Source organism: Micromys minutus (assembly GCF_963924665.1).
Source record: "Micromys minutus genome assembly, chromosome: 20".
In the NCBI taxonomy this organism is placed as follows: Eukaryota; Metazoa; Chordata; class Mammalia; order Rodentia; family Muridae; genus Micromys; species Micromys minutus.
Window position 1 is genome coordinate 4248190 of NC_137955.1, and position 18429 is coordinate 4266618.

The following is an 18429-nucleotide window of genomic DNA, read 5'->3' on the forward strand; positions in this document are numbered from 1 at the left end:
GACTTTGTCCCTACCCCATCCCCAAAAATCCTTCTCCACTACAATTTGTAAAGTTTACAAGAATATACAGTATCAGCTATCCTTAGTTAGGTGAGGTGCTTTGCCCTGTCTGACTTCTGATTGGATTTGGAAAGTTGTAGCTGAGTATCACCTTAACAACTAAATTATTGAAGTCTTTGGAAGGCAACAGGCCTTTTAACAAGGGTGAGAGGTTACACTGTGAACAAAGGAGAAGTTTGCTAAGACCTCTTTCAAAATGAGTCCCGGAACAGCCAGAGCTACCCTATCTCAGATAGATGGATGATAGATAGATAGATAGACAGACAGACAGACAGATAGATAGATAGATAGATAGAGTGCTCTGTGGGGCTTGGTGTGGAATTCAACATCTGGGAAGACTGCTTGCTTAGGGGAAGCCAAATTTCACTTTACAACAGAAAAATGCTACATTTTTGTCTTAAGACTTCCAAGCTGCAAACCTGTTTATATATGAAGCGTTTATCCAGCAAACTCTGGGAAGCGTCTGACTCCATCCACTCTTCTCCTTAGCCTTTTTTTTTTTTTTTTGCATTCTATATTGCTACACAGTCCTTTTGTTTCTTGCTTTTCAGCCTTCCCACAGCCATTTGTCTCTCAAGACCTCTACCCAGGAAGCCTAGCACAGGCTGTTTTCCCATTTCAAACTCTCTCCTTAGGGATTTCTTGGCCTCTCAAGGTTTTATCTACTATCTAAGAAAATGACTTCCAAGCTGATACTAATAACATAGACTCAGACTCTCGGGCACAGATCTACAGAACACTTAGCTGTCTCATAGGCCTGTCAACTACGAGTTAGCAAGCCAAATGCTTTCTTACTACACAGCCTGCTTTCTTTCCTTCATCACGGGGACCACTGTGTATACCGCTTCATACACTCAGCAAGACATCTGGCAGCCATGTCTAAGCAACTCTCTTTCTCTACAGCTGCTCTTTTACCAAGGACCATCAGTTTCAACTTGAAAGTATGTTACTAAGACCCAAATAGGGCTCTGGGTGCTTCACCTCAAGCTGGCAGAGGCATGGAAGGGCGCCCTAGGGCAGAGGCAGACACCTAATGCTGTAGAGAGAAAGTGACAAGCCACCCTTCCTTGTGGACACAGTGGCGCTCCCACCCAGTTGCTGTGGGTCCCTAGGCTGCCAAGATGGCAGCTGCCGGCGCCCGAGGCCTACAGGCCGCCTACCACTGACTCATAGATAAAGTGGAGTTGTTACTGCCAAAGAAATTGAGGCCACTATACAACCACCCGGCAGGCCCCAGAACAGTTTTCCACCCTGGGCTCTGATAATGAAAGCTGGATTAGCTCACATGGCCAGACCTGCAGAGAAACTCAGCACAGCTCAATCCACTATGCTGATGGCTACAGGGTTTATTTGGTCAAAGTACCCACTTGTAATTATACTAAAAAATTGGAGTTTGTTCACTGTTAATTTCTTTATGGGGTCATCAGGAGCCTCTCGGCTGTTTCAGATTTGGAGATAAAATCAAGAACTCAAATCTAAAGGAATTCAGCAAGAGTTCCTCATCACCTGAACATTCTAGATGTGGACAGAAACCTTGGAACCTAGTGCATCTGATTACTGATAAGGTGAAGCTAACTATTCTGATAACATTTGAAAAGAACAAAAACAAAATCTAACTGTGATTAATAGCTAGTAGTTGACTTCACAAAACAATAAAGCAAACTTTTAGTAACAGTCTCTACATATGCCTCAGGGACTTACTTGTGGGTGGCACCAACATTGTTTTCTACCACTTGTCCACAATAAATGCACTTGGTCAGACGTTAAAAAAAAATAGGGTTTTAGAGCTAATAAATACGTGTGTATCTACATGTCTGCTCATGTGGGTGTGCATGTGTATGCACATACATACACACACAGAGAAGGAAAGAGGGTGAGAAAGAGAAAGACACTAAAATTCTAATTTAAAAAAAATCAACAAGCACCCCAAAGCAGAAAGAACCAACCAACCAACCAACCAACCAGCCAGCCAGCCAACCAACCAGCCAACCAACCAACCAGCCAGCCAGCCAACCAACCAGCCAACCAACCAACCAACCAGCCAGCCAGCCAACCAACCAGCCAACCAACCAACCAGCCAGCCAGCCAGCCAGCCAGCCAGCCAGCCAGCCAACCAACCAACCAGCCAACCAACCAACCAACCAGCCAGCCAGCCAGCCAGCCAACCAACCAACCAACCCACCAACCAACCACTTTTGATGGCACAGGAGAACTGAAAACACAATTTTGCAGTAAACATCATGTAGCTTTATAATTTACAAGGGAATGACAGCTAAGACAAATGCCATCATGGTTACATTACTCTACTCAGATTAAGGGCATCTGAAGAATGTTAGTCATGAGATTATTACTAGGGCTGGATGGTACATAAACACCATGGCTTGCTCAGAGAACCAAACTGAAGAAGGGAGGTCACAGGGCCAAGGATCTGCCTAAGGAATTAAAAGGAATAATGGTTTGGGTTTGTACACACAACACAAAAGTATCAAAACAGGGAAAACAGATGGACTGACGTCAGTCCATCTGATTTTATCATTTTTTTCCTTAAGCAGGAAGGGCATATGTCATTGCTCAACTCAACAAATGCCATTGCACAAAGGCTGAGGATTAACAACAAAACAAAACAAGACTGAGGGCAGCATGGGTGGAAGGTGGCCTTTCCCACAAGCCAAGAGAAATGAATTGATAAAACACTTGAAATAAAGAAGGGGGCCATTGCCAAACAATATAACCTTCAGATCAGTCCCAAATTCAGGAGTCTTTTGGGGGACCTGCTGAATGCTTGATGATATTAAATGTGTCCAAGGGGATCCACTAGTAGCTTAAATAAGAAAGCGACTGAAGCTTGAGAGAATTGTTAAAGGTTAAGAGCACTTGCTTTTCTCATCATCCAAAAGGTAATTCGCAAACATCTGTAACGCCTGATCTGGAGGACCTAGTACGCTCTTCTGGTCTCTTAGGGCATTAGGCATATGTAACATGTATTCAGGCATGCATACATATACTTAGGTGCACAAACATGCATCCAAGCAAACACACACATAAAATAAAAATAAATTGAAAAATTTAAAAGAAGAACCAACTGGCTACAGTCATATGGTTTGCTTATTTAAGCAATGTTAAATGAAACCCTATAGGAAGGACCTCAGGGTACCCCGGATTGCAGACTGGGTTTTATAGTTTAATGATGACGCATGAAAATATATCAAATGCCTCTGGATGGCTGCAGGGATGGCCTGGTGGGTAAAAGCATGTGCATCGTGAGCCTGGTCACTTGAACGTGATGCCTAGAATCCACTCAAACTCTCTCACTCCCCTCTTCTGCACAGATGCACTATGGAATGAATGTGCCCACACTCACACATAGCTAATGTAAATGCAGAAATAAATATTCCCCTGGAGCCAAAAATTAGATACAGATTTTTTTTTAAAGTAACTAAATAGGGTACTAAGAAACTGTCTGCTGGGCGTAAGCAATAGTCAATTTGCAGTGGCTCTGGGGTGTAGAGTCTCACACTGCCTGTTCCCCAAATGCAAAGGAATACAGACACTGAAGCATTTATCTTGTGCAAGCACTTCCATGCAGCCAAAGGAGGTCACTGAGTTGCTGAGTGAACACTTTAATAAGGATCTAGAAAGTAGTTTCAAACAGTTTGGTAAATAATATTTCATGCCCCAAAACCCTCTGCAGGCCTTTGAAGGAATCACCAAATGAAGGAAACAAAGGTACTGGTAGCCGCCAGGCTGTCCCGGCCCTCACAGTATCTCCACTGGTACTCAAGGTATTTCCATGTTCACTGATCAGCCGATGGTAATTTACAAGTAATAGCCTCCCCTCAGTGTGCTGAAGTCATCAAGTACCAGGAACATCTGAGCAATGGCTGTGTGGATAGCCACCCCAGAAGACCAGGCGACAGAAAGGACATTGTACAAGTGTCTGATTCACTCACAATCTCCTCCTCTTCCTGCGTTAGTCTATAAAGTTCAGCAAGGAGTCAGAAAACCCCCCCTCGACTCGAAAACTGTCCACTCAGAAAAACCATCACCTTGCTCTATAAGACCGTCTCAGAATCTGTCAGCCACACAGAGAGGCAGCGAATCGGAACTAGCGGTGAACGTGATGGTCCTTGGCTGCCATCACAGCACGTGGAAAGTGAAGGTAGAAGAATAGGGAGCGCAAGGCCAGCCTGGGCTACACATTCCAGCCAGCCTGTGCTACATGTGACATCGAGTTAAAAATTCCGTGTAAGAATGAAAATAAAAGAAGTCAGAAAAAAATAAAAAAGACTATTGAACCGTACTCCATAAAACAAAAACAAAAACCAGGGAATGAGATGCTTCCAAGCAGTCAAAAGCACTATAGACAAAGACAAATGGCAAATTGGAGAACACTTTGATTAGGCCACAAAAGACCAGGGTTGGTGCTGTCCCATGTAATGAAGAAAGGACAACTCTGGGAGTTGGTGTTCTCCTTCTACCACTGGGGACCAAACTCAGGTGGCCACACTTGGTGGCAGGAACCCTTGTCCACCGACCCATTTTAGCTGAATTAAAAAAAAAATCTCCCCCCATAGAAACATGCAAATGGTGTTCTTAAAAAAATCACAGTGTATTTAAACTAAGAAGAGAGAGAGACATACAGACAGACTGACCGACCACGGAAAAAAAATACACAGAAGGAAAAGGAGAGAACCGCCAAGTATTTGGCTATAATTAGAGGCCCAAATGTAATACTTTACCAAGTGTCTACCTAGTCATCTTCCAGGTTTGGGACAGTGGATTAATACAAAGTTTGTTGCTGATGTCGAAGACAGAAGTTGGCATAGACAGTGATGATCCAAGAGACATCTTTGGCATACCAGATTGTTTCTTCATCCTGTCTGTCCTGGCCTATCTTAGAAGCCGCTTTCCTCTCCTTATCCCTGCAGTCAGAGTGTAAGCAGAGGCACACCTGCCTAACCCCTGTCCTCCCATTCAGAGTGATATGTAATGAATGAGTTATGGTAGAGTCGATGAAGCCCAGGGAAGAGCTGAGTTAAATAACGAACAGCTTTTTATGGTTTTCATGGACAGCTCAAAGGGGATATAAAAACCAGTCCAAACAGGAGATACCTCTATGATTTTCTGCAGCAATAAACATCGTCACTTTAGATATTTACATAATGTCTGAGTTTTCCTAGCCTGGAGCTCGTGAATGTGGAAGTGAAAATGAATGTACTCACGTCAAATGTCCATAGTTATCCCTCTGGAATCCAGGGAGTCAGGATGTTTGGCTGTTAGTACTGTGTGCAGACTGCAAATCTTCTCTGACTTTCTCTCCTTGACCCTCTTTTATCTCAGTTACAACTTGGAAGCTGTGCTCAGCAAACAGAACTGACTGATAAGGTGCCTAATCTTTGAGAAATGAAATTCCTTCATAAACAACATATGTGTACCTATATCACACATAAAAGTTACACATAAGAAACATGCCCCAATGTATTTGTAATTTGATAGAGACTTTAAAGATAGTCCCTGACTTTAGAAATGCTTGGAGGGAACTGGAGAGACAGGTCAGAGGTTAAGAGCACTGACTGCTCTTGCAGAGGTCCTGAGTTCAATTCCCAGCAACCACATGGGGCTCACAGCCATCTGTAATGAGATCCGATGCCCTCTTCTGGTTTCTGAAGACAGCTACATTATACTTAAATATAATAAATAAATAAATCTTAAGAAGAAATGCTTGGAGGCTGGATCTGGAACACAGTGGAAGGGTGCATCCGGGACCTGTGAGGCTCAGGGCTCCATCTTTAGGGCTAATGGCGATGATGTACTATTAATTCTCAGCTGCCTGATTGGAAAGACATACACATTTTCCTTCAGAAACTCTTTTAAAAGTGAATTAGAGTCACCAGCAAGTTCACTAATTCAAACAAAGGAGTACGGATTCTGGGCAACAGGAATAGAGCTGTCACCTCAGTCCTTAAAAGCTAGCACTCTGGGTCTCCTTGCCTCCATCTGGTCTGAGGGTTCAGAGCCACTCCATGAGTTACGTCTGAGTTAAACTGGACATGGAAGACATGATGGGAAAGGCTGAATTTTCAAGGTGGGCTTCTCAACTTCTACATATCCAATCAGATGTGAGTACAGCACTCCCTACTTAACCAATCAGATGTGACTACAGCACTCCCTACTTAACCAATCAGATGTGACTACAGCACTCCCTACTTAACCAATCAGATGTGAGTACAGCACTCCCACTTAACCAATCAGATGTGAGTACAGCACTCCCTACTTAACCAATCAGATGTGAGTACAGCACTCCCTACTTAACCAATCAGATGTGAGTACAGCACTCCCTACTTAACCAATCAGATGTGAGTACAGCACTCCCTACTTAACCAATCAGATGTGAGTACAGCACTCCCTACTTAACCAATCAGATGTGAGTACAGCACTCCCACTTAACCAATCAGATGTGAGTACAGCACTCCCTACTTAACCAATCAGATGTGAGTACAGCACTCCCTACGTAACCAATCAGATGTGAGTACAGCACTCCCACTTAACCAATCAGATGTGAGTACAGGCTGCTACAACTCCGCGGACTCTGTAGCTGTGATTGAAGCCCCATATCAGGTGGCCTTAAAATACAGAGATTATCTGGATGAGTCTCTACAAGGAAAGACCTTTCTGTGGCTGACAGCAAACAAGTCAGATGAGAAGCAACGCCTGGGTGAGCTGTGGCTGCGTCCCAGGAGAGGAGCAGGCTGGAGCCGGAAGTCGGCAGTGGTCTAAGTCGGCCTGCACCTGTACGAGCTTTACTTTCCCAGACTTCAGGTCGCAGCCCTGCCCAGCCAACACCTTCATTTTCGTTTACAATACCCCGCAACGAGCCTAAGCAGGCTTGTTCAGACATCTCCACAAAACCACAGATTAAGAAATGCATCCTGTTGTGAGCCACATGGCAGCAGAAAATGACTGTAGGTATTTTATTTCCTTTTTGGTTTTAGTCTTAAAGCTTTTTTTAAAAAAAAAATTATGAAGTAATATATGCTAATTTCTCAACTTTCTTATTCCCTGCAAATAAACACTGCTTACAATTTCTCTTTTTCACAAATTCCTTATGAATATGCATGAATCCACAAGAGTATATACACAACCTTGTATATACTAAAATGTGCACACAGATGAAATTACAACATGAAAATTCCTTATGAATATGCATGAATCCACAAGTGTATACACAAGCATGTATACACTCAAATGTACACACAGATGAAATTACATGGAAAATTTCTCACTTTTTTGTGCATTTCTCTCCAGCACCCTACATAAAAGCCTACTATTTCCTTTATTACCATTTCTGCTGGTTTACATACCTGATTATATACAAGTCCATTGCTGAATGATAGGTTAAGTAAAAAACTAATAACAACGACGTACCTTCCTGCTTATTAATCATGGGCAATGCTAGCATTTATAATTTCCTATTGTCCTAAGGGAATATAGGGAGGAGGTATTTCCATATATGTATTTATTTGGTCAAAGGGTGAATTCATTTCACATGTTAAACAAAACTATAAGCCACTAACCTAACAGCTATACTGATCAACATCTGCAGCATGAAAAATGGGCTGTTTTTCCCCCATCTTCCCTGTTGCTGGCTTTAACAAATGAGGTACTGTAGCCCACTCCAGGTAAATGATACTACCCCACTCTCTTGGCTCAGGTTGTTCCGGGATGGCAATCACGTTACACACCAGTCTTACTGAGGGCTCCCTCCCCTGTGATCAGCCACTTACACCATTTTCTACTGGCCTACCCAGCCCTTGCTAACCATCTAGGCCAGCCCTTTATACATTAAAGCCATCAGGGCAATTACTCGTAGACAAATATATATTCCACACTTGGATTTCTTTTCACTTGTCTTATTACACAGACTTTTTCCTGTCAGGAAATACACCCTCGGATCTTCCACTGGGAGTGCTAAATGAGCTTTAATGCTTTGAACCTTCCTGGGACTGGGAGCCTGCCATTTTTTACTTTTTCTTTCTTTCTTTCTTTTTTTTCAATGGCTGTCCTATTCTGGGTTCTTTCAGAATCTCTGGCTCCTGGAAACATCACTCAAATGCCTTTCTTCTGCTGAACGCTCCTGACACAGCCCATTAACTCGGACAATCAGCACTGGATGCATGTATAAGACTCACACACCAGTGGTCAGCTCACGTTCCCCACCCTTAGAAAAACAAAGGTGTGGCTCTGGATGCTAGGTTATTAGGACCTGAGAGATGGCAGCTTTTCTATCTGCTGTTTCCATGGTGCCATCTGATCAGCCTCACCAAGCACCCTGGATCCAATACAGGTGACAAGAGAAAAGAGGCAAGCCATAGGAGGGACAAGGTACACACTAGCAGGACACCAGGATGGATTGGCTTTCTATTCATTTACATCTTCTTCCTTTTTAACTACATAGAAATAGGGATCTGGCAGATTGCAACAAATGCATTTCACACACACACACACACACACACACACACACACACAGGTCTGACAGATGTTACTCTTCTGAGCAACAATCTGTTGTCCCTGTAACAAAAAAAAGCACTCAGAACCTGAGCCACACACCGACCCTTATTCAGTGCCCTCAGATTACATCCTAAAACCAATGTGGATTAAAAAAAAGGGGAGGGGGGTTGGGGGATCAAGCTAAGGCAATACAGAAGGGGAAAAGCAATTAAAGGGTCATTAAAGTCTTAACCACATATTCTCTTCTTAATACTAGAGCTAAAGAAAATGAAAGCAATAAAAGCCAAATCAACAGACTCATAAATGTTGGGAAATGGACATCAAACACCACAGAGAGGAGGAAGGTCCCACACTTAAAATCACTGCATTACACTGAATAGCAGAATCTATCATTCACTTAGCACCTAGTAAGGCTGCCAGACCCCCCAGCAGAACGGAACAGTTTAATACATGCAATTCCAGGCCCCACAGAGTCTGTTGTTGCATGACCCTCTGTAGGCTCCGACGATCATGACACCATGTATCATGTTACATGACGATCATGTAACAACAACAACAAAAATGTTAAATCCAGCTGGGCATGGTAGCACACACTTTTAAGTCCTGCACTCCGAAGACAGAAGCAGATAGAGGTCTGTGAGTTCAAGGATAGCCTGCTCCACAGAGCAGGTTCTAGGCCAGCAAGTGAAGTGCTACATAGTGAGATCTTGTATCAAAAACAAAAGCAAAAAAATCACAATTATAAACAGTAATAATTGAAATAATTGCATACTTATTCATCACATAGCTTTGGAACTATGTAAAATTAGCAACAGCTTCATTCTTTTGTTTCTTATACATGTCCCTCATACCTCTTTAAAATAACTATCATAAAACTAGTCCTAAAAACTATGTCCAACTAGACATCTCTAACTATCAAGTAAAACTTTAGTTCCACATGGGAATTCATCACCCTCTCCCCACAGAGCTCAGAGAATGATGTGGAAGGGGAGGTGGAGAGACTGTAAAGGCCAGAAGGGATAAATTACACAACAGAAACTGTGTCTTTTAGACACAAGACTGCCACACACACAAACTCATAAGTCTGTAGCTGCTCATGGCCTGCACAGGTCTAAGACAGCTGATGTCCCAGCATCAAGAGAGGAAGACAGACACTTGCTCCCACCCCTCACCAACAAGCTATCTCAAGTTGACCTTGTGAAAGAAAATGAGTTTCTCTAATGAAGTCTCCCTAGGTGTTAAGGGAAGGAGGGCCCCATGCCCAACAGTAGATGATTAACACAAAATGAACCAATAGTGATTTAGGAGGGGTTTTCTTTTTTTGTCTTATATTGCTTTATTTGGCCTTTTTTTTCCCCTTTTAACCTTACTAGCTTTTGTTTATATACCAGCTACAGTTACTAATGTTGTGCCTTTATACTGTGTGTGTCTGCATGTGTGTGCACACATATATGCCCTTCTGATCTTTTTCTTTGCTTTCTTACTTGCTTTTGCTTGGTTTATTCTGGTTCATTTGTTTCTTTGTTTCTTTTTTTGCCTGCATATTTACTAAAGATGGGGAGGTATGGAGTTGAAAGGGTGGGGGAGATCTGGGAGGAGATAAGGAAAAGAAAACCATAAATACTGCATGAAAAAATATATTTTCAATAAAAAATATATATCTTTTTTCTCCCATCTCCCACTATAAGCATACATACATGTGTGTATGTGTGTATATATGATATAACTATTATATAACATATAACATCATATATATGTCATATATAAACATCTTTTAGTACTAACAATAATTAAGAAAAAATATCATACGTATGTCTCATATATATTGATGTGTGTGTACGAGTACATGTACTTGTGCGCATGTGCGTGTGTTTGTAAATGAAGCAATATCCATAGCAGCATTATTAATTTCGTGTGAATGGTTGGATGGTTAAGCAACATTCTTTTGCAATTTGCCTTTGTTTCCCAATACTATACTTGAGTCTCATCCATGTAGACATGTACAGGGTTAGATTGTTAATCTGTTCTCTCTGTGTGGCTGGATCATAGTTCATTATCCATTTCCAAACTGACTAAAGTTTAGGCTGCTTGAAACGCTGAGCAATGGTGAAGGGCGTCACTGCTGGAGTTTAATGGCCTTCCTGTGGACTTGCCTCTTCTCTGGAGGAGAAGCTAACCAGAGAAGCGCGCTCTGAGCACTGCAGTCATTCTTACTATATCGAGATTTTTTTCCCACTCTCACTGCATCATCATTAAAGTTATTTTTAATGTTTACATTTATTTATTTAGTGTGTATGTGTATGCTTGTGCATGGTAAATGGGTCAGAGAGGAAACAGTGACAGTTCTTACATGTGTGTTGCAGGGGTTACGCCTGGGTCATCAGGCACGACTGCTGTCACAGACCCTTTCACACCTTTCAGCTTTGATAATCATTAAGAGAAAAAATGTCATTCCAGAGTTTCCTTTCTACCCATCTTGCACTGCAAATACCTCTGTAGCCAAGGAACCAGCCGACACTTAGCCTTGACACCAAGATCATCTGAGGCTCTATTGGTATCAAATTGCAGTTTCCACTGGATGCCATGGAAGCAGGGCTACCTCCTCCTTCAGGACCAGTCCTGAGCCACACACCTCCACAGCCCGGATCGTCTTCCATATCCCACAGAGACAGTCAAAGCCCAGAGCCTTTCTACCTGCAGCCTTCGCCTGCCTTTCCATCTCTTTGTGTTCATTTACTTTCCATCTTGAATTCCAACTTCACTCCTCATTAAGTGCATGTTCCAGAGAAATAAAAATGGATCCGTGTATTAGAATACAAGTTAATGGCAGCTTCTCACAAGCATACTGAGCCTCTGGTGTAGCTAGAAATCAATTACTATATATGGGCACAAAGTGCCCACTTTTCCTGTTTCTTTACCATCTGTCAGGCATGAACATTCCAAAAGAGAGTTCGTTCTTTTATCCCTTCGCTACCTACCCTGGCTAAATCTTAGCCATTTTCAACATCTTGGCCTTGAGGTTTATTCAAACTCTTTCAGACTTTTCTGCTAAAAGTGGCCTTCCCCACTGCCTCACTTCAGACAAAGAACTGAAATACAATAGAAAGCTGTTTCCACTGAGTAGCTTTAGTGCTGTGCTTTCTCTTACTTACACATCTATAAGGCCTTCAAACTTCCTGCCTCTCCTGCCTCTTCGTGGTCTAGACCAGTGTTTCTCAACCTGTAGGTCACGACCTCTTTAGGAGCTGCATATCAGGTATCCAGTGTATCAGATATTTATTTTACAGTACATAAAAGTAGTGAAATTGAGGCTGGGGAGGGGGAAAATAGAGTAGTGAAATTACAGTTAAGAAGTAGCAGCAAAGTAATTTTATGGTTGGGGTCACCACAACATGAGGATTGTATTAAAGGACTGCAGCATTAGGAAAGGTGAGAATCGCTGGTCTAGACCATGACTAGCTATTCCAACATATGCACGATGCTCAGTTTTAGTGGGACCAGGCTGAATCTCTCTGAACACTTTACTTCTTCATACTGCTGTGTTTGCAACCTCTGAAGACATTCCTAATGGACAAATAGGTCTGACTGTGTAACAAAATTTAGCAACAGAGAAACAATTAGTTACAGAGAACTTGACATACAAAAGAATTCCAACTTGTTACCTCAGAAAGAACAACTTAGTAGTAACATAATAGGAAAACAAGGGTAGATATAAAAGACACATGTAGGCCTCAAAAGAAAACAAAAGAAACAAGACAGTCGTCAGTTACCTGCGTGAGCAGAGAGAGGTGAGTGTGGTCTAGGCAATGCTGGTGACTGGCCATTGCCTATCAGACTCTTCCGGTTGCTTGTCCGGCAACTGTCAGAAGGAAAGAAAAACCAGGTGAAGAAAAAACACCACTGCTATTTGAGCATGTTCAAAGCTAACACAGACAAGGATGCACACACCTCTGTTGCTAAGAGCACAGAGAATTAGTGTGTGCTCACTAATATGGAATTGAAACCTGTCCCCTGGATGTGAGAAATCATAATATATTCATACAGCATAACACCATCAATATTCCTCACCACAGCAGAGCTATTAGCCAACGTCTTCTCTCAGCTCATGTCTGCATCTACAAGGACGTGTCATGCCTTACACACAAGTGATAAATTAAGGGTTCAGATTAGCAAACCGCAGGTAGAATCCTTGTTGACATGAAATTTCTAATAGGGAATCATATGCAATGAAGCGAAATGACATCCATCTTACAATGATGCACTAATTAAAAATCTAATTATTTAGACAAATTTCATATTTGTGCCTTTTGTCAATAAAACAGTCGATGCCTAAGATAAATGCAGCCCACCGCTCACTCGTCCTTCATCCTGTGTGTTACACTGCTTACTGAGGAACATGTTAGGAAACAGGAAATAGATTCCAGCATTTTAAAACAGCAGTGATGGCATCTCCTAATCAGCTATTGGCTGTATCTTGAATATCCAGTAAATGGATTCATATATATGGATTCAAGGCACCTACTTTTTCTTGTTTCTGCTGGTAGGGAGTTATCAGATACATTTTAAGGTAACACGCACAAGCATCAAAGAGTAGAGCAGAAACACACCCCAGTGATGGAGAGGTAGATGTTTTCTCATGTTTGTTTGCCTTCCTTAATATACATTAGTCCTTTGTTCTCTTGGATCACTACAGTGCCCAGAAAGAATAATGAATTCAAAGTTCTATCTCAACCTCACCATCAAGTGTTCCAGGCACTGAGTCTACATGGAAGCCACTTTCCCTTTTGGCAGACTTTACCATAATTCAGAGAGTCTTAATTCACATAGCCCTACTCCCAACCCCCATGCAACAAGGTTCCTGAAGGTGTCTGCATGAGATGTAGGATTTGATATTTCAGGGATTGTATCTAACATCTTCAAACCCATCTGGTGAGGATGCAAGTGGCATCCCACCCACCCAGAAGACCGAAGCAGAAGGATCACAAATACAAGGAGTCCAGAGCAAGTTCCAGGCCAGCAGACAAGATGTAGTGAGACCCATTTTTCAATTTTTTTTTTAAAAAAAACTACAGAACAGGTTCAGGAACTAGTTCTGTAATCGAGCCTTTGTCCAGTGTGTAAGAGAAGCCTAGGCTCAAATCCTCAGCAATAAAAAAACAGAATAGACAATTTGAAAGGGCTATTTCTAATCTTCCAAGAACACATATCAAACCTATAGCAATTTCTCTCAGCAACACTGACTGGGGAGTCAGTTTGCTGTGTTGTCACTGCTAGCAGTCCCATACTTAGCATTTCTGCATGACTCGCTTTTCCTTAAGGTCAGGCCGCATGGTTTTCCTTTCCTTGTTGCAGCAATCAAAACTGCCTAGCATTTTCTGAGTTTAATTAACATGTTTACTTAGCCTTACAGAAGCTGCTGAATGATGATAGCTCCTTGATAGTTAATTAGGGAGGTAGGCTGCGGTATTATCAGCTCGTCTATCAGGAACCAAATTCTCAAGCTATTAAATTCATAATCATTAAGTCTGATAGTCTGATTGTTTGTAAAGGATACTACAGGATACATTTAGTGTTAATTCAAATTAGTGCCTCCTGTCACTTCAGAAAAGGACTATTAAGTACACTAGTCTGCCACCACTCGTCAAAGAAATTAGAAATGAGACATTCATATCCTGGAAATTTCAGCAAACTTTCTTGGGCAAATCAACTAAAATTCAGATTAGTCATTACAAAAATAGGCATTGAAATTTTTACATTTAATATCTAATCTATGTAATTCATGCAATTCTATGTAATCTATGTAATTCATCCTGAACATAGTTAATTATTAGTGTTCCTATATGTAAATAAATTGAATGAAAAATGTGTGCCAACACAATCAGTAATCAAGTAAACATTACTTATGGATGTCAATATTAATGGTTATTATCACCACATGTGACTGCCCTAAAACTAAAATTAAGAAGAGCTATTTCTTAAATAAAACTTTAAAAACACCTTTTCCTAAGAATCCTATAGACTGGTTCGTCTACATGTATTGTGTAATAGTATAATGCCATTATAGAAAGTCAAACAGTGAAACCATAAAGTAAAAAACCCTCACAATTACATCAGTAATGGAAGGCCTATTAGCAGTGAAAGGGTGAGTTAATCTTTAAAAAGAAACATGTAAGTAAAATCTGAAAGTAGGTTTTATTGAAATAATGAGAAGGGGCTGGAGAGATGGCTCAGCAGTTAAGAGAACCAGCTGCTCTTCCAGAGGTCCCGAGTTCAGTTCCCAGCAACCACATGGTGGCTCACAACCATCTGTGATGGGATCAGGTGCCCTCTTCTGGTGTGTCAGCGACAGCATGCTCATATAAAAAGAAATATTAATAATGATAGATCTATCTCCTCACATAGAAGGTGATTTAAGTGTCCTCTACAACCTTTGACACTTCCACAGGAAGCTGGAGGATATTATTAAAATTGTAACAAAGTAGGAACTTTTAAACTCAACAACCCAAGAGGAAGCCTTTAAACATAGCTGTTCTGATGTGGTAAAATAGAGGTAAAATAGAGGTAAGATAGAGGTAAAACAGTCACAGCGAATTCCTGTGTGTACACAGACAAATCTCTATACTTAGGACATAAGATTTTGACCTCACGATGAACTTATTGCTAAGACTCTTAAAGGTAAAGGGACACTTTGTTATATACTGAATCCTGAAATACCTGGAGCATATGTGTGTTTGTCCCCCCATCTTTACACACACACACACACACACACACACACACACTCTTAGAGTGAACAAGTTCTTCTGGCTTCATCCCAAGCAGTTATCCATGGGAAACCCAGGCATGTCCTACAGAGTAAAACAGGAATACCACAAATCTCCCATAATTCATCCTGACCCCAGCAATGGCCCTTGTTAAATGTTTTCTCTGGTTTGGATCCTCAAGCACACAGATCAGAAAAGACGCTGCATCTATTCCAACATGAAATGCATTATTCCTCCCTGGCTCTTCATGATAAGCCCTCTCCTCACCCTACCCAAATTCCTAATCATATAGCCAATGTTCACAACTCCAAGTACCTCCACTGCAGATCTCAGGTGAAAGTGACCCAAGAGAAAACTTACTCTCCGGTCCACAGTATGCTCTGCTTGCCCTACAGAACTTAGGAGGTGATTATCTAGTCACGATAGACCACTGGGATTTCTTCCTTACACAGGCAGAATTTAGCAAGAAGACGGTGGCCTACAATGACACAAAGGCAGAGATAGAGTGGATAGGACAGGGATGATCACCCTCCGTAAGCACTCTTATTACTCATCCCCTGGTTCCTCCCTGGAAAGAGCCACCCAGGGCAAAGACAAGTACAAACAAGGTACAGAAAGGTTTTCTTTCTCTCTCTCTATCTCTCCCCCTCTCCTTCTTGTGTGTGCACACACAGATACACACACACACACACTCACACCTGCATGCACACACACATAGCACAGAAAGTGCATCCTGCCCACTACAGACCTGGGAACTAGGAAGAACAAGACGGTGGAAAGATGATGACGTCACTTGAGTGAGCTGGCCAGACTGGAGGCAAGAGCACAAGAAAGAATCCTGTGAGTAAGAAAGGGTGTCGTTCTTCTGGATAGTAGTTGACGGCAAACTTTACAGTGATGTGAGGCTAATATAAGGGAGCACTGTGATTGGCTGCATGATTTTTGTCCTGGTATTTGACATGAAGATTGGACAGATTGCCCCTAAGCCCACTGCCACCAGCAAGATCTTCACAAAGCTTGTGAAACCTTAATGGTGGCTAGTAGGCCTTCTAGTTGTTTGGATGATAAAATGCTTACAAGTGTCATTACCTAAATCAGACAGACCAGATGAAGTGAGAATCAACACATCTGGTTATCAGGCTTATCTTGGGAAAGGAAGGCATATTTGCTGCACTGTGCCCACACCCCATTTCTGCCCCAACTGTCCTTAAACTCAAGTTCCCTAGAAAGGCATGGGAGCTCAATGAACCTGTGGCACCTGGATGTATCATGTGTCTTCTGGCAAAAGACCCTGCTACCCATTTCCTGCCAGTTCGCTGAAAGCCCGGCAGGCCTTCACTATTTTCAATTATTCCAAGTAGCTAAATTTTTGCTTAACTTTAAATTACATTTACAACGAGACATGAGTTCTTAGCATGTCTGGTTGTTGTAAGACATCGGGGCTGACCAAGCCCTGCTGGCTGTAATTTTTTAATTTGAAACTGATTGGAAAGGTCAGCGCTGGGTTCAACCTGTCACTACCATGGAGAGGCAGGAGTCACAGCAAACCAAGAAGAGAGTAGAGAGAAGTCCAGTTTATCATTTTTATCTTAATAGAGATTTTGATAAATTTGCACAGGAGACCAATTACAGATCAAAGCTTCACTATTCAGGGGACCTCTGGTAATTCCTCACACCATGGTAGAATCTAACCATCCGAATATTCCTTAAACACAGAGGAAGGCTGGAGGGCTGGAGACTGGCCATCAGGAGGCAAAGGTAGTCTAATGAGCTGCTGAATGGCTAATATTATATACACAAGAGAGGCTGCAGATTCCACGCCGTTAAAATCAAGGTGCTTGTCCATATAGGAGAAAAATAAGAAACTAGTTCCTAGATCCAAGGAATGTTTTAAAAGAGAGATAAAAAATCCAATTGTTCCAACAGCTCTGGGATGGTTAATTATATCGTTTGTCATATCTGTTTCAAATCTTTTTGAAAAGAGAATTTCCCACTCCCTAACTATCTTCTTCCTAACCTCTCCAAGTTGGCCTCAAACGTTTGCTCCTCTTTCTGTCTCCCAGATGTGAAGTGCTGAGACTACAGGTTTTCAACAACACTTGTGATTTATGTGTTGCTAGGAATCGAACCCAGGGCTTTCTGCTCAACAGGTCAGCACCCTACAAACGGATCTATATCCCTAGCCTCCATTCATTGTCCATACTGCGAACGTGTGTGCGAGTCCCCTTAAAAGCTCACTCAATGTATCTTAGGTCACTCTACTCTGATAAGTTAAAAATATCTCTGAATATGTATGACAGTCATGTGTTTTGAGTTTGGGATAAGCTATAGCTTAGCATACAATATGCCACTTATATCTAAGTAGTGTAACTGACTTTTTCTCTATCCAACATTGTAATTTGGAGTTATAACCGTGACAACATAAATATAGGTCTAATCTATTTATTTTTAAGGTTATCCATTTCAAAAAAATTTTAGCATTCTTAAATGCACTAAAATTACATACAGTTGGACCTTCCTTTTCTTTGTAACACTAAATTCGTAGGAGCCTGTGCTCTTGAAAATCTGACTGCAAAATACTTGAAAATGTAACTGAAGGAAAAATATTGTGTAACACCAAGACAACATTCCTTAAAATCTTTGGACACTTTCCCCCATGTCCTGGTATTGCTCCCCTGACCTAAAGGCTGTCTCTACATTCCTTCTGTGGACATTTCCCATAAACACTGTGTCTTTCTCCTGTCATTCAAGCAATCGCTTTTTTTTTTTTTTTTTTTTTTTTTTTTTCAGTCTACATCTCTAGCACCTATCCCATAGCACAGCCACATGGAGTAGCTGGATAACACCATTCTGCGTGCTGGGGCCTTCTGTATAGCTCATTAAATCAAGGCTTCTGTTAATGTTTTTAGTTACCTATTTACTGAGTGTGCATATATATTAAGACGGGTACTGTTCTGAAGAAATGCACGCTTTCTTCTGAGTGGATGGATGTAAGTAACTCACACAGTGTAACAGTCACCACATGTAGAATGATGACGGAGGGACTCATGCACAAACCGTGGCTGGGGTACCAGAACTGAGGCTAAGATCTTAAACAGAG

At 41.7% G+C, this 18429-nt stretch overlaps 1 protein-coding gene and 1 pseudogene across 4 annotated transcripts in view; one reads left to right on the top strand and one right to left on the bottom strand.

The window, feature by feature from the left end:
* MAST4 (microtubule associated serine/threonine kinase family member 4) overlaps nt 1-18429 on the bottom strand; it is a gene marked incomplete at its 5' end in the record, with an annotated part of 555822 nt that overhangs the window by 98540 nt on the left and 438853 nt on the right. For all 3 annotated transcript variants that reach the window (XM_080933665.1, XM_080933667.1, XM_080933666.1), the window contains one exon: nt 12339-12427. In XM_080933665.1, the coding sequence (XP_080789791.1) occupies nt 12339-12427 (89 nt within the window). The remainder of the gene's footprint in view (nt 1-12338; nt 12428-18429) is intronic.
* Nucleotides 1182-1570, top strand: LOC308433486 (mitochondrial pyruvate carrier 2-like; annotated as a pseudogene). The gene has a single exon. The product of its transcript is annotated as a mitochondrial pyruvate carrier 2-like (transcript).